This window comes from Salmo salar, chromosome ssa27 (genome assembly GCF_905237065.1).
Source record: "Salmo salar chromosome ssa27, Ssal_v3.1, whole genome shotgun sequence".
In the NCBI taxonomy this organism is placed as follows: Eukaryota; Metazoa; Chordata; class Actinopteri; order Salmoniformes; family Salmonidae; genus Salmo; species Salmo salar.
Genome location: NC_059468.1, coordinates 23,933,511 through 23,950,000, shown reverse-complemented (window position 1 = coordinate 23,950,000; position 16,490 = coordinate 23,933,511). Strand labels below are relative to the sequence as shown.

General features: G+C 48.1%; 1 protein-coding gene across 46 annotated transcripts in view; it reads left to right on the top strand.

Annotated features, from left to right (window-relative positions):
• Positions 1–16,490, top strand: part of clasp2 (cytoplasmic linker associated protein 2) — a 92,482-nt gene that overhangs the window by 11,194 nt on the left and 64,798 nt on the right. For 45 of the 46 annotated variants that reach the window (XM_045709372.1, XM_045709409.1, XM_045709404.1 and 42 more), the window contains exons 4-7: positions 713–804; positions 1,672–1,747; positions 10,204–10,301; positions 14,733–14,803. In XM_045709372.1, the coding sequence (XP_045565328.1) occupies positions 713–804; positions 1,672–1,747; positions 10,204–10,301; positions 14,733–14,803 (337 nt within the window). Of the gene's footprint in view, positions 1–712; positions 805–1,671; positions 1,748–10,203; positions 10,302–12,926; positions 13,238–14,732; positions 14,804–16,490 lie in introns of those variants that run through there. The other variant, XM_014178058.2, reaches the window with a different exon arrangement.

Below are 16,490 nucleotides of genomic sequence, written 5' to 3'. Positions count from 1 at the left end.
AGACATACACGTCATATACACACAGCATCGCCGATGGTGAGACATGCACGTCATATACACACAGCATCGCCTATGGTGAGACATACACGTCATATACACACAGCATCGCCTATGGTGAGACATACACGTCATATACACACAGCATCGCCTATGGTGAGACATACACACAAGTGAGAGAGAGGGTAAAGACACACACTGTCACATGCCCGTGGTCAGACAGATCGTCCCCTCCCTGACTTCCTGTATTCCAGGAGCGTTACGTGTCAGGCCTGGAGGTCTGCAGCTACTGTAGATCACCTAGCAGAATGTCATTACAGCCACATTATAACCTGATTACAACTAACTGGCTTTAATCAGGATATTTTACCCAGCTTGGCCTGCCGGGTAGAGGAGTTCAGGAGCAGAACTGTGAGAAGCTCACCTCAGAGAGCGAGCGTTTACAGCAACCAAAGCCCAGTCTCTCTCTCTCTCTCTCTCTCGGATTCTATCATTAATACATCATTCACCAAAGCGGCCTAGCTCTAGAATAACAGAGACAGTATCAGGACAGCAGCTCCCTCATCTGGACATAACCAGAACTGCATGGAAAATTACTTACACAGACAGACAGACAGACTGTAACCTTCTTTATCAGTAATCTGCTGAGCCCCCTTCAGTTTGCCTCCCATAGACTCCTTCAATGTTAACTCTCTCTCTATCTCTCTCTCTGTAGTATGTGTGGGAGAGGTTGCTTCCTGGTTTTAAACATAAGAATTTCCGCAGCAGAGAGGGGGTGTGTCTGGTTCTCTGCGCCACCCTCAACACGTGAGTACTTCCTCTTTCACCATCAATCACTTCCTGAGGTCACAGGTCATGCGGAGAGGAAAGGAAAGAGAGGGTCATATACCACAGAACAATATGAATCCCCTACTGCAGCTTACATGGGACATAATCATATTTGTGTGTGTGAGAGAGAGAGAGAGAGAGGGATAAAGACACACAACCCACTGTCTCTCCAGAATGACTCCTCTACCTGGGTGAGGGAGAGAGATTAGAGGTCATAGTTGGTGGCTCTATAGTGACCTACCCTGAGTCCCAATAATCTGTCCACTTCTCCACTCATCTTTTTATTTAACCTTTATTTAACTAGGCAAGTCAGTTAATAAGAACTAATTCTTATTTACAATGACGGTCTAGGAACAGTGGGTTAACTGCCTTGTTCAGGGGCAGAATGACAGATTTTTACCTTGTCAGCTCAGGGATTCGATCTAGCAACCTTTCGGTTACTGGCCCAAGGCTCTAACCACTAGGCTCTAACCACTAGGCTCTAACCACTAGGCTCTAACCACTAGGCTCTAACCACTAGGCTACCTGCCGCCCATTTAGAAGTATTGGACTGGTGTTAGGATTTAGGGAAGTGAAGTTGCACACTTCTGGAGAAAGTACTTGACTTGCAGGGTTAGTTTATGCTGCTAACACTACTCTGAGGCATGCACCACTCTCTAAAGCTAAAGCCTTTAGCATCTCCTCTCTAATTGTAGCATCATCTCGCTAATAGCAACACTGTTGTGGTAAATTCTAAGCTGCTACGTAGCTAAAGGTCCCTCTATAGCCTACTGGTGAATGCTACTGAATGATGGTCGGTTGCACAGCTAAACTCATACCATCTCTCTCTCTTCACCCCCCCCTCAGGTATGGTGCTCAGCCTTTGAGTCTCAGTAAGATCGTTCCGTACCTCTGCAGTCTGACAGGAGATCAGAACCCACAGGTAAGAGACGCTGCTTGAGGGTGAACCTGAATTGCTTTTTGTCCCCAGTCTCTGTCCCTGTCTGTATTTAAAGCCTAACATGTAGAGTGTTAATGTAACATAGAGAGGAAGCCCTGTTACAGACCTGCTATAGGTTTGAGTTCCGTTAAACACATTGTGGAGAACGTAGAAGTTCTAACCATTGTGTTTCTATGGTGGAGTATACGACAATACAGGAATGCCAGTGTGCTGGAGTTTCTTATTCTAATCCTTTACCCTGTTATTAGCCAGTCAATGGGAGACTGTTAAATAGCTGGGTGAGAGAGAACCCTGGCTTCACCACTGAAACATGAGGCCCCAACCCCGTCTCAGCCACAGAGTGATTAGTGTGGGTGTCTATTAAGGCTGGGAATTGCCAGGGACCTCACCATTCGTTATTATCACCATACTTAGGTGCTGATACGATATGTATTGCAATTCTCAAGATTCTATATAAATTGCGATTCGATAATGTGATTTTATTGGGATTCGATGTTCCAAACATATTGCTCAACATATGTCTGCTGCAGAGAGACAGGAGGGCCATTACAACGAGTTCTGATCACTCAGGAAAATAAAAGTGTTGAAAACATGTTGGCTCCCTATTTGTTGCTGTTAAGATGGAGAATAATCTGCAGGTACAGCCAACTAGCGCTAAAATAATACTGCAGTATTGTCAAAACGATACCATTTATCATAAATGATATCCTGATATGTAACTATTGATTTTTGTTATTGTTGATTTTTTTCATCCACCCCATCGTCTGGGTCTGTCCCAGGGTTGAAATCTGTGCCTGTCAGCTACCCAATCATTATCCTCCTACACTCTAGGGATGTGGCAAATTGATCATTTTGCTTAACTTTTAAACTGCCATTTCTTTTTTGGTTTTCCGTTAAAACGATTAAAAACAAATGCTAAAACTCCCCGTCTATACACAATGCAGACTAATGGTTCTATTACGTGTGACCTCAAGGACTGGGGAATGAACTTTCTTTCTGCCACAGTCATATCCCCTTGAAGCACCTCGGCTACGGCATGTTTGTCTGTAAGGGTACACAGTGGCTTTTTAAATGCCCACACAAAACCTTCTCTGGAGATGGTTTCAAAGCGCCACTGAACAGGCATTTTACTTGTCCGTTAAGGAATGCTGCTTCCGAAGCTGGACTAACGTCCATCACTAGGCAACCAGAACTGTCAATCAAATAATCTGGAGCTGCCTGCGTGTAGACCGTTCTCTCCTAAAGAAGTACTTTAAAGTTCATTAAATACTGTGCCTTACCTAAACATTTAGTAGAAAGAACCCATCTTCCTCTAGGAATCGACTTAAGATTCAGTCTTTTTGGAACAGAGGAGACTGATTAGTTGCCGTACTTCCAAGAACACAAACACTTGCATCTTTTATAGCGAGCTAGCGAGGAACGGAGAGAGAGGGGAGGGGCACAGTCTAGGCGGGTCGGCCACCAGGCAGAAAGTCAGAACCGTGCACTAGGCCTATCCTGCCAATCAAAAACTATCTCGCAATTTCTTGGCTTGCAACGTCTCACAACGTCAGTAAAGCAAGGCCTATCATCGATGAATAGGATACTGTACTAGCAACAGACCGAAGACTAAACACACACTCGCATCATTAGTGAAGAGAAAGAGCAGGAGAGCCAGCTGCAGTAGTATTTCTTCATTTAGTGGGCAACGTGGCCTCTTATCTACTTCCACAGAGTCAGATGACCTCCTGGATGTCATTGTTTTGTCTCTGTCCAGTATGAAGGAAGTTGGAGGTAGTTTTCGAGCCAATGCTGACTAGCGTTACCCATAGACTTCCAATTGCGCTGTCCGCTAGGATCCCAATTTCGTTAACTTTCACACCCCTACAACACGCTGTACCGACCAATCACCATCACCCATATTCCTTGGCAGTCTCGCCCACACACAACACATTCTGCCTCTGCTCTCAGCCAATCAGAATTTAACACTTGCTGTATTCAGCCAATCACGTCTCAAGCGCATGGCTCATGTGTGTGTACCTCACCCCCAGTGTTTTAATCCCCCTCAAAGAGGAGTGGACCTAATCTGTGTGTTTATGGAAAATCCCCCTTCTTTTAGCACAGCGCTAACACACACACACTGGCACCATATGAATACACCCTGCCAAGTCCTGCAAGCCCAGTGAGAATGAAGGTTGTAAAGTCACATCTCACTGGGGGGTAAGAGGTGTGAGTGTGTGGGGGGTGAGTCGATGGAAAGTTCATGCATTATCCTCTGCCGATCAGTTATCTGAGGTCACTCATCCTGTCTGTGCTGACCACACACACACACACACGGTGTGTGTGTGTGAAGGAAGTTGGAATTCTGATGGGCTGAGCGCAGAGGCAGAATGGGCTGTGTGTGGGCGGGACTCTACAGCCTTGGTTTCTCAAATGATTGCCTCGCCTGGTTCACCAACTACTTCTCTGATAGAGTTCAAGGTGTCAAATTGGATGGCCTGTTGTCCGGGCCTCTGGTAGTCTCTATGGGGGTGCCACAGGGTTCAATTCTCGGGCCAACTCTTTTCTCTGTATATATCAATGATATCGCTCTTGCTGCGGGTGATTCTCTGATCCACCTCTACGCCGACGACACCATTCTGTATACTTCTGGCCCTTCTTTGGGCACTGTGCTAACAAACCTCCAAATGAGCTTCAGTGCCATACAACTCTCCTTCCGTGGCCTCCCAACTGTTCTTAAATGCTAGTAAAACTAAGTGCATGCTCTTCAACCGATCGCTGCCTGCACCTGCCCGCCCGATTAGCATCACTACTCTGGATGGTTCTGACTTAGAATATGTGGACAACTACAAATACCCAGGTGTCTGGCTAGACTGTAAACTCTCCTTCTAGACTCACATTAAGCATCTCCAATCCAAAATTACATCTAGAATCGGCTTCCTATTTCGCAACAAAGCCTCCTTCACTCATGCTGCCAAACATACCCTCGTAAAACTGACTATCCTACCGATCCTTGACTTCGGCGATGTCATTTACAAAATAGCCTCCAACACTCTACTCAGCAAATTGGATGCAGTCTCACAGTGCCATCCATTTTGTCACCAAAGCCCCATAGACTACCCACCACTGCGACCTGTATGCTCTCGTTGGCTGGTCCTCGCTACATATTCGTCGCCAAACCCACTGACTCCAGGTCATCTATAAGTCTTTGCTATTGACTGTACGTTTGTTTATTCCATGTGTAACTCTGTGTTGTTTGTGTCACACTGCTTTGCTTTATCTTGGCCATGTCGCAGTTGTAAATGAGAACTTTTTCTCAACTAACCTACCTGGTTAAATAAAGGTGAAATAAAAAAAACAGTGACCTTACAGTTGGAGAACTCACTGACTCTTCTCTGAGTCCCTGGCTGTCTGTACTGTTGACTCCCCTCTGAGACCCTGGCTGTCTGTACTGTTGACTCCCCTCTGAGTCCCTGGCTGGCTGTCTGTACTGTTGACTCCCCTCTGAGACCCTGGCTGTCTGTACTGTTGACTCCCCTCTGAGACCCTGGCTGTCTGTACTGTTGACTCCCCTCTGAGTCCCTGGCTGTCTGTACTGTTGACTCCCCTCTGAGACCCTGGCTGTCTGTACTGTTGACTCCCCTCTGAGACCCTGGCTGTCTGTACTGTTGACTCCCCTCTGAGACCCTGGCTGTCTGTACTGTTGACTCCCCTCTGAGACCCTGGCTGTCTGTACTGTTGACTCCCCTCTGAGACCCTGGCTGTCTGTACTGTTGACTCCCCTCTGAGACCCTGGCTGTCTGTACTGTTGACTCCCCTCTGAGACCCTGGCTGTCTGTACTGTTGACTCCCCTCTGAGACCCTGGCTGTCTGTACTGTTGACTCCCCTCTGAGACCCTGGCTGTCTGTACTGTTGACTCCCCTCTGAGTCCCTGGCTGTCTGTACTGTTGACTCCCCTCTGAGACCCTGGCTGTCTGTACTGTTGACTCCCCTCTGAGACCCTGGCTGTCTGTACTGTTGACTCCCCTCTGAGACCCTGGCTGTCTGTACTGTTGACTCCCCTCTGAGACCCTGGCTGTCTGTACTGTTGACTCCCCTCTGAGACCCTGGCTGTCTGTACTGTTGACTCCCCTCTGAGACCCTGGCTGTCTGTACTGTTGACTCCCCTCTGAGTCCCTGGCTGTCTGTACTGTTGACTCCCCCTCTGAGACCCTGGCTGTCTGTACTGTTGACTCCCCTCTGAGACCCTGGCTGTCTGTACTGTTGACTCCCCTCTGAGACCCTGGCTGTCTGTACTGTTGACTCCCCCTCTGAGACCCTGGCTGTCTGTACTGTTGACTCCCCTCTGAGACCCTGGCTGTCTGTACTGTTGACTCCCCTCTGAGACCCTGGCTGTCTGTACTGTTGACTCCCCTCTGAGACCCTGGCTGTCTGTACTGTTGACTCCCCTCTGAGACCCTGGCTGTCTGTACTGTTGACTCCCCTCTGAGACCCTGGCTGTCTGTACTGTTGACTCCCCTCTGAGACCCTGGCTGTCTGTACTGTTGACTCCCCTCTGAGACCCTGGCTGTCTGTACTGTTGACTCCCCTCTGAGACCCTGGCTGTCTGTACTGTTGACTCCCCTCTGAGACCCTGGCTGTCTGTACTGTTGACTCCCCTCTGAGACCCTGGCTGTCTGTACTGTTGACTCCCCCTCTGAGACCCTGGCTGTCTGTACTGTTGACTCCCCTCTGAGACCCTGGCTGTCTGTACTGTTGACTCCCCTCTGAGACCCTGGCTGTCTGTACTGTTGACTCCCCCTCTGAGACCCTGGCTGTCTGTACTGTTGACTCCCCTCTGAGACCCTGGCTGTCTGTACTGTTGACTCCCCTCTGAGACCCTGGCTGTCTGTACTGTTGACTCCCCTCTGAGACCCTGGCTGTCTGTACTGTTGACTCCCCTCTGAGACCCTGGCTGTCTGTACTGTTGACTCCCCTCTGAGACCCTGGCTGTCTGTACTGTTGACTCCCCTCTGAGACCCTGGCTGTCTGTACTGTTGACTCCCCTCTGAGACCCTGGCTGTCTGTACTGTTGACTCCCCTCTGAGACCCTGGCTGTCTGTACTGTTGACTCCCCTCTGAGACCCTGGCTGTCTGTACTGTTGACTCCCCTCTGAGACCCTGGCTGTCTGTACTGTTGACTCCCCTCTGAGACCCTGGCTGTCTGTACTGTTGACTCCCCTCTGAGACCCTGGCTGTCTGTACTGTTGACTCCCCCTCTGAGACCCTGGCTGTCTGTACTGTTGACTCCCCTCTGAGACCCTGGCTGTCTGTACTGTTGACTCCCCTCTGAGACCCTGGCTGTCTGTACTGTTGACTCCCCTCTGAGACCCTGGCTGTCTGTACTGTTGACTCCCCTCTGAGACCCTGGCTGTCTGTACTGTTGACTCCCCTCTGAGACCCTGGCTGTCTGTACTGTTGACTCCCCTCTGAGACCCTGGCTGTCTGTACTGTTGACTCCCCTCTGAGACCCTGGCTGTCTGTACTGTTGACTCCCCTCTGAGACCCTGGCTGTCTGTACTGTTGACTCCCCTCTGAGACCCTGGCTGTCTGTACTGTTGACTCCCCTCTGAGACCCTGGCTGTCTGTACTGTTGACTCCCCTCTGAGACCCTGGCTGTCTGTACTGTTGACTCCCCTCTGAGACCCTGGCTGTCTGTACTGTTGACTCCCCTCTGAGACCCTGGCTGTCTGTACTGTTGACTCCCCTCTGAGACCCTGGCTGTCTGTACTGTTGACTCCCCTCTGAGACCCTGGCTGTCTGTACTGTTGACTCCCCTCTGAGACCCTGGCTGTCTGTACTGTTGACTCCCCTCTGAGACCCTGGCTGTCTGTACTGTTGACTCCCCTCTGAGACCCTGGCTGTCTGTACTGTTGACTCCCCTCTGAGACCCTGGCTGTCTGTACTGTTGACTCCCCTCTGAGACCCTGGCTGTCTGTACTGTTGACTCCCCCTCTGAGACCCTGGCTGTCTGTACTGTTGACTCCCCTCTGAGACCCTGGCTGTCTGTACTGTTGACTCCCCCTCTGAGACCCTGGCTGTCTGTACTGTTGACTCCCCTCTGAGACCCTGGCTGTCTGTACTGTTGACTCCCCTCTGAGACCCTGGCTGTCTGTACTGTTGACTCCCCTCTGAGACCCTGGCTGTCTGTACTGTTGACTCCCCTCTGAGACCCTGGCTGTCTGTACTGTTGACTCCCCTCTGAGACCCTGGCTGTCTGTACTGTTGACTCCCCTCTGAGACCCTGGCTGTCTGTACTGTTGACTCCCCTCTGAGACCCTGGCTGTCTGTACTGTTGACTCCCCTCTGAGACCCTGGCTGTCTGTACTGTTGACTCCCCTCTGAGACCCTGGCTGTCTGTACTGTTGACTCCCCTCTGAGACCCTGGCTGTCTGTACTGTTGACTCCCCTCTGAGACCCTGGCTGTCTGTACTGTTGACTCCCCTCTGAGACCCTGGCTGTCTGTACTGTTGACTCCCCTCTGAGACCCTGGCTGTCTGTACTGTTGACTCCCCTCTGAGACCCTGGCTGTCTGTACTGTTGACTCCCCTCTGAGACCCTGGCTGTCTGTACTGTTGACTCCCCTCTGAGACCCTGGCTGTCTGTACTGTTGACTCCCCTCTGAGACCCTGGCTGTCTGTACTGTTGACTCCCCTCTGAGACCCTGGCTGTCTGTACTGTTGACTCCCCTCTGAGACCCTGGCTGTCTGTACTGTTGACTCCCCCTCTGAGACCCTGGCTGTCTGTACTGTTGACTCCCCTCTGAGACCCTGGCTGTCTGTACTGTTGACTCCCCTCTGAGACCCTGGCTGTCTGTACTGTTGACTCCCCTCTGAGACCCTGGCTGTCTGTACTGTTGACTCCCCTCTGAGACCCTGGCTGTCTGTACTGTTGACTCCCCTCTGAGACCCTGGCTGTCTGTACTGTTGACTCCCCTCTGAGACCCTGGCTGTCTGTACTGTTGACTCCCCTCTGAGACCCTGGCTGTCTGTACTGTTGACTCCCCTCTGAGACCCTGGCTGTCTGTACTGTTGACTCCCCTCTGAGACCCTGGCTGTCTGTACTGTTGACTCCCCTCTGAGACCCTGGCTGTCTGTACTGTTGACTCCCCTCTGAGACCCTGGCTGTCTGTACTGTTGACTCCCCTCTGAGACCCTGGCTGTCTGTACTGTTGACTCCCCTCTGAGACCCTGGCTGTCTGTACTGTTGACTCCCCTCTGAGACCCTGGCTGTCTGTACTGTTGACTCCCCTCTGAGACCCTGGCTGTCTGTACTGTTGACTCCCCTCTGAGACCCTGGCTGTCTGTACTGTTGACTCCCCTCTGAGACCCTGGCTGTCTGTACTGTTGACTCCCCTCTGAGACCCTGGCTGTCTGTACTGTTGACTCCCCTCTGAGACCCTGGCTGTCTGTACTGTTGACTCCCCTCTGAGACCCTGGCTGTCTGTACTGTTGACTCCCCTCTGAGACCCTGGCTGTCTGTACTGTTGACTCCCCTCTGAGACCCTGGCTGTCTGTACTGTTGACTCCCCTCTGAGACCCTGGCTGTCTGTACTGTTGACTCCCCTCTGAGACCCTGGCTGTCTGTACTGTTGACTCCCCTCTGAGACCCTGGCTGGCTGTCTGTACTGTTGACTCCCCTCTGAGACCCTGGCTGTCTGTACTGTTGACTCCCCTCTGAGACCCTGGCTGTCTGTACTGTTGACTCCCCTCTGAGACCCTGGCTGTCTGTACTGTTGACTCCCCTCTGAGACCCTGGCTGTCTGTACTGTTGACTCCCCTCTGAGACCCTGGCTGTCTGTACTGTTGACTCCCCTCTGAGACCCTGGCTGTCTGTACTGTTGACTCCCCTCTGAGACCCTGGCTGTCTGTACTGTTGACTCCCCTCTGAGACCCTGGCTGTCTGTACTGTTGACTCCCCTCTGAGACCCTGGCTGTCTGTACTGTTGACTCCCCTCTGAGACCCTGGCTGTCTGTACTGTTGACTCCCCTCTGAGACCCTGGCTGTCTGTACTGTTGACTCCCCTCTGAGACCCTGGCTGTCTGTACTGTTGACTCCCCTCTGAGACCCTGGCTGTCTGTACTGTTGACTCCCCTCTGAGACCCTGGCTGTCTGTACTGTTGACTCCCCTCTGAGACCCTGGCTGTCTGTACTGTTGACTCCTCTGGCTACTGTCCACAAGTTTGAGTTATGGTGCTCCTGTTTAGAGTCGAGCCAATAGGATGCTTATGTTTAGAGTTAAGGGCCAATAGATGTTTAATGCTACAGTAATTCTTATCTCCATCTGCTATTTGACTAAAATGTGAATAATGTGAAATATGATATTATTTAAGTATTTAGATAATAATGATACAAGATAAATAAAGATAAAATCCAAAGATGAGATAATATTGTGGGATGTTGTGTATCCTGTGTGCAGGTGCGTGAGGCTGCCACAGCATCGCTGGTGGATGTGTATCGCCACATAGGAGAGAGAGTCAGAGCCGACCTGGGAAAGAGAGGCCTGCCTGCCACACGGTGAGTGTTTGTCTCTCTGTGTGTGAATGTGTGTGCTTGTGGTGTGTGTGTGTGTGTGTGCTTGTGGTGTGTGTATACTACAATTTATTTTGTATGTGCCATGTATGGGTTGTCACTACAGGTCGACCGATTATGATTTTTCAACACCGATGCCGATTATTGGAGGCCCCCCCCAAAAAAAGGCCAGTGCCGATTAATCGGCCGATTTAAAATAAAACATTTTAAAAATATATATATTTATAAAAAAATAAAATAATCATAATTTTAAATATATATATATTATTTATATCTATTTGTAATAATGACAATTACAACAATACTGAATGAACACTTTAACTTAATATAATACATAAATAAAATCTATTTAGTCTCAAAAAAATAATGAAACATGCTCAATGTGTTTTTGCATTATTTAAACCAAATTGTTGGAGAAGAAAGTAAAAGTGCAATATGTGCCATGTCAAAAAGCTAACATTTAAGTTCCTTGCTCAGAACATATGAAAGCTGGTGGTTCAATATTCCCAGTTAAGAAGTTTTAGGTTGTAGTTGTTATAGGAATTATGACACGTCGACTATTTCTCTCTATACCATTTGTATTTCATATACATTTGACTATTGGATGTTCTTATAGGCACTTTAGTATTGCCAGCCTAATCTCAGGAGTAGATGGGTTTGAAGTCATAAACAGCGCTGTGAAGCAAGCATTGCTAAGAGCTGCTGGCAAACGCAGTGAAGTTTGAATGAATGCTTACGAGCCTGCTGCCGCCTACCACCGCTCAGACTGCTCTATCAAATCATAGACTTAATTATAACATAATAAACACAGAAATACAAGCCATTGGTCATTAATATGGTCAAATCCAGAAACTATCATTTTGAAAATAAAACGTTTATTCTTTCAGTGAAATACGGAACCGTTCCATATTTTATCGAACGGGCGGCAAACCCTAAGTCTAAATATTGCTGTTACATTGCACAACCTTCAATGTTAGGTCATAATTTTGAAAAATCCTGGCAAATTAGTTCGCAACGATCCAGGCGGCCCAAACTGTTGCATATACCCTGACTCTGCGTGCAATGAACGCAAGAGAAGTGACACAATTTCCCTAGTTAATATTGCCTGCTAACCTGGATTTCTTTTAACTAAATATGCAGGTTTAACAAAATATATATATATACTTGTGTGTATTGATTTTAGGAAAGGCATTGATGTTTATGGTTAGGTACGTGCAACGATTGTGCTTTTTTCACGAATGCGCTTTTGTTAAATCATCCCCCGTTTGGCGAATACCGATTTTTGTTATGAAAACTTGAAATCATCCCTAATTAATCGGCCATGCCGATTATTCGGTCAACCTCTAGTTGTCACACCATTGTTGTTGACACTTTTTGGAGAAACCTGTCGAATGCTAGCCTGTTAAAAAAAAAATGGCAGTTCTGTCTGGCTAGTCTCCGTGGGTTCTGTTGCCATGTACTTTATTACTGAATGACGAGTGTCAAAGTGGTTTTGACTGGGAATACTAAACGTGTTGGCTCGGTCTCTGTCCCAGTCCACACCATGCTCCACTCTGCCCCTCACACAGTCACACACAGAGACACTTTATACTGGACAATACAAGGGGGAGGAAAGGAAGAGAGGGAGAAAGGAAAAGGGGAGGAGGGACAGAGAGAGTGGGAGAGGGCACTGGACAATACAGAGAAGGGGAGGAGTGTGCAGTCTCTGAAGAGCTCCATTGAGTGACTTGCTCTGGTCACCGTGGTTACCATAATAAGGAGCCTGGAGTGTTGTCATTCTGAGCACAGTCTCCCCTCTCTCTCTTCCTCGCTCTCCATCTCTCTTCCTCTCCTGTATGAATAAATAGTGTTTTGTCTGTCACATGCTGTGATGTTAACTGATACAGACAAACACTGTCTGGGAGAGAACATTCTATTCAGTGACAGCTTTGTCTGCTTAGGCCTGTTTTAAAGTGTGTGTGTGTGTGTGTGTGTGTGTGTGTGTGTGTGTGTAATGGGGGTGCAGCCAGAGGCCTAGATGACCAGATCACATATCAGGAAAAGGTGAAAGAGAAGGGGGAGTGGGAGATGGACAGAGGGAGAGGAGGATGAAATATGTAGAGCTGGGATAAGAAAGAGGTGGAAAGGGAATGATTTTGAGAAAGAAAGATGATTGTGGGATCGGGTGAGAGAGCTTTGGCCAGGAGTGGAGAGGGAAGGAGAAGACGAAGGGGTATCTATGGTAAATGTGACAAACGAAAGGAGTGGGAATAGGAAAGACTGTGAGGAAATGTAATGAGGGAGGGAGAGGGGCAGCCTTTCTCTCCCTGTGCTGGCAGTGCCAAAGCCCCTCCCCCTTTTGAAATCTGTGTGGGAGGTTATGTGAAGGGGAACAGCATGTCTGCGCTGTCACACAAACACTGCCTTGCTCCATGTCATACAAAACACACACAAAGCCCTTCCCAGAGATTGAACCTTTTCCGGTGGTGTATGTGTCTGAGAGATGATGGGTGGTGCTTCGCCCGTGCGGCGTAATATGCGTTTGTCTCCTGCTGTTTCTTTCCTCCTCCTCCCTACCTCCCTTGTCCCCTCCCTCTTTCATTTTCTCCCTCTCTCCCTCCTTCCGTCTCTGAGTCACTGCACCATGTTAGATACAAAGAGCAGAAGACTCCAGCGTGACAGTAGCATGGGAGCTACGCTACGCTACGCAGCAACACGCTGACCCATTAATCATCCCATATGGAAATGATATCGCTATGCTCATTTGGATAACGGCTAGGGTACGCTACGCTATGCTAATTCGGAGCATAAATCAATATGGAAATGCTAATGTCGGCTAATTGTTGAGCGGTGTGGAAATGCTACGCAGCTGAGGAGCCTATCGCTAATCGTCAGTAATCAGGAGAGCTAAGCTGTCTGGGGGTTTGACTGCTAGAAGGACGGTGTGTATGCACACACACACACACACGTTTGCTCTGGTCTTATCGTTATTAATCTCAACCTTATCCTTTGGGGGGGTGTGTGTGTGTGTGTGTAAGTAATAATGTGTGTGTTTTGTTACAGATGTACTGGTATGTGGTAGCTGACGTGACCAGAGTGTGTGTGTGAGTGTGTAAGTAATAATGTGTGTTTTGTTACAGATGTACCGGTATGTGGTAGCTGACGTGACCAGAGTGTGTGTGTGTGTGTGTGTGTGTGTGAGTGTGTGTAAGTAATAATGTGTGTTTTGTTACAGATGTACCGGTATGTGGTAGCTGACGTGACCAGAGTGTGTGAGTGTGTGTAAGTAATAATGTGTGTTTTGTTACAGATGTACCGGTATGTGGTAGCTGACGTGACCAGAGTGTGTGTGTGTGTGAGTGTGTGTAAGTAATAATGTGTGTTTTGTTACAGATGTACCGGTATGTGGTAGCTGACGTGACCAGAGTGTGTGTGTGTGTGTGTGTGAGTGTGTGTAAGTAATAATGTGTGTTTTGTTACAGATGTACCGGTATGTGGTAGCTGACGTGACCAGAGTGTGTGTGTGTGTGTGTGTGTGAGTGTGTGTAAGTAATAATGTGTGTTTTGTTACAGATGTACCGGTATGTGGTAGCTGACGTGACCAGAGTGTGTGTGTGTGTGTGTGTGTGTGTGTGAGTGTGTGTAAGTAATAATGTGTGTTTTGTTACAGATGTACCGGTATGTGGTAGCTGACGTGACCAGAGTGTGTGTGTGTGTGAGTGTGTGTAAGTAATAATGTGTGTTTTGTTACAGATGTACCGGTATGTGGTAGCTGACGTGACCAGAGTGTGTGTGTGAGTGTGTGTAAGTAATAATGTGTGTTTTGTTACAGATGTACCGGTATGTGGTAGCTGACGTGACCAGAGTGTGTGTGTAGCAGATGTTACAGAGGTTCTGTCTGTGACGTCGTAGACTTCGTTAGGATTCCTGCGGTGCTGTGTTATTGAGATGGTGACGCTCAGCCTGAAGCTCAGAACAGTCTTCTGTTCTGACTCCAACACTCTCATTAATGGCAATGAGAAGATGTCTGGATGATCAGCATGCTGTCACTATTAATGTCCTCAATAGGAGTAGAGCTCAAATCTGTTTCCCCACACTAATTCTAGTCATTTCAGTGTGTTTGGGTCAGAGGTACTGTAGTTTGGGTCAGAGGTACTGTAGTTTGGGTCAGAGGTACTGTAGTTTGGGTCAGAGGTACTGTAGTTTGGGTCAGAGGTACTGTAGTTTGGGTCAGAGGTACTGTAGTTTGGGTCAGAGGTACTGTAGGTTCAGATGCTGATGCTTCACCTTTGCTTGGGAGAGTCATGTTAGTAGCATGTGAGACACACCCACCTTCAGACAACACGTGTTGCTGTTTTCTCTCTCCTGTCACGCTATCCAGATTACTCATATGTTGCTGTGTGTATTCTGACGACCTTTCCCGTCTCTTGTCTCCAGGTTACAGACAATATACGGCCGTTTTGATGAAGCATTGAATTCTGGGAACATGGCGCTCAGCCCCAGTCACGGTGAGTCTCTCCCTCCCTCATTTTCATTGTTGCTTTTTTGTCTTTGTGCTGTTTGTCCCTCTTTGCCTCCCATGTGGGCTAGTGCTGTGGTCTGGCTGATCTTGTGGCTGTGTGTGTCTAGAAAGTCTGTCAGAGGGTCCAATAGGATTACTAGTCTGATCTCTCAGGAGTTTCGTCTCCAGACTTCACATATCTGCTGTCTGGTTGGACCAAATCCCTGCCTAGCAACACAAGACCTGCTGCTGTTACCAGGCAGTTGGAATGTTTTTTGGTTGTGAAGTTGTAGTTAGGTTTTAAGGTTGTAGTTTGGTCGTAAAGTTGTATATTTGTAGTTTGGTTATATATTTAAGCAATAAGGCCCGAGGTGGTGTGATATATGGCCAATATACCACGGCTTAGGGCTGTTCTTATGCACAACGCCACACAGAGTGTCTGGACACAGCCCTTAGCCGTGGTATATTGGCCATATACCACAAACCCCTGAGGTGCCTTATTGCAATTATAAACTGGTTACCAACATAATTACATCGGTACAAATATTTGCTTTGCCATACCCATGGTATATGGTCTGATATACCAAGGCTGTCAGCCAATCAGCATTCAGGGCTGGAACCACCCAGTTTGTAATGGTAGTGTGGTTGTATAGTGGTAGTGTGGTTGTATAGTGGTAGTGTGGTTGTATAGTGGTAGTGTGGTTGTATAGTGGTAGTGTGGTTGTATGGTGGTAGTGTGGTTGTATGGTGGTAGTGTGGTTGTATGGTGGTAGTGTGGTTGTATGGTGGTAGTGTGGTTGTATGGTGGTAGTGTGGTTGTATGGTGGTAGTGTGGTTGTATGGTGGTAGTGTGGTTGTATAGTGGTAGTGTGGTTGTATGGTGGTAGTGTGGTTGTATAGTGGTAGTGTGGTTGTATAGTGGTAGTGTGGTTGTATAGTGGTCGTGTGGTTGTATAGTGGTCGTGTGGTTGTATAGTGGTAGTGTGGTTGTATAGTGGTAGTGTGGTTGTATAGTGGTAGTGTGGTTGTATAGTGGTAGTGTGGTTGTATAGTGGTAGTGTGGTTGTATAGTGGTAGTGTGGTTGTATGGTGGTAGTGTGGTTGTATGGTGGTAGTGTGGTTGTATGGTGGTAGTGTGGTTGTATGGTGGTAGTGTGGTTGTATGGTGGTAGTGTGGTTGTATGGTGGTAGTGTGGTTGTATGGTGGTAGTGTGGTTGTATGGTGGTAGTGTGGTTGTATGGTGGTAGTGTGGTTGTATAGTGGTAGTGTGGTTGTATGGTGGTAGTGTGGTTGTATGGTGGTAGTGTGGTTGTATAGTGGTAGTGTGGTTGTATGGTGGTAGTGTGGTTGTATGGTGGTAGTGTGGTTGTATAGTGGTAGTGTGGTTGTATGGTGGTAGTGTGGTTGTATGGTGGTAGTGTGGTTGTATAGTGGTAGTGTGGTTGTATGGTGGTAGTGTGGTTGTATAGTGGTAGTGTGGTTGTATAGTGGTAGTGTGGTTGTATGGTGGTAGTGTGGTTGTATGGTGGTAGTGTGGTTGTATGGTGGTAGTGTGGTTGTATGGTGGTAGTGTGGTTGTATGGTGGTAGTGTGGTTGTATAGTGGTAGTGTGGTTCATTTGGTTTTGACATTGGAATTTGGTTGCTTTTTTGTTTATAAAGATTTGCAGTTGTAGTCTATAATTTGTCTGGTT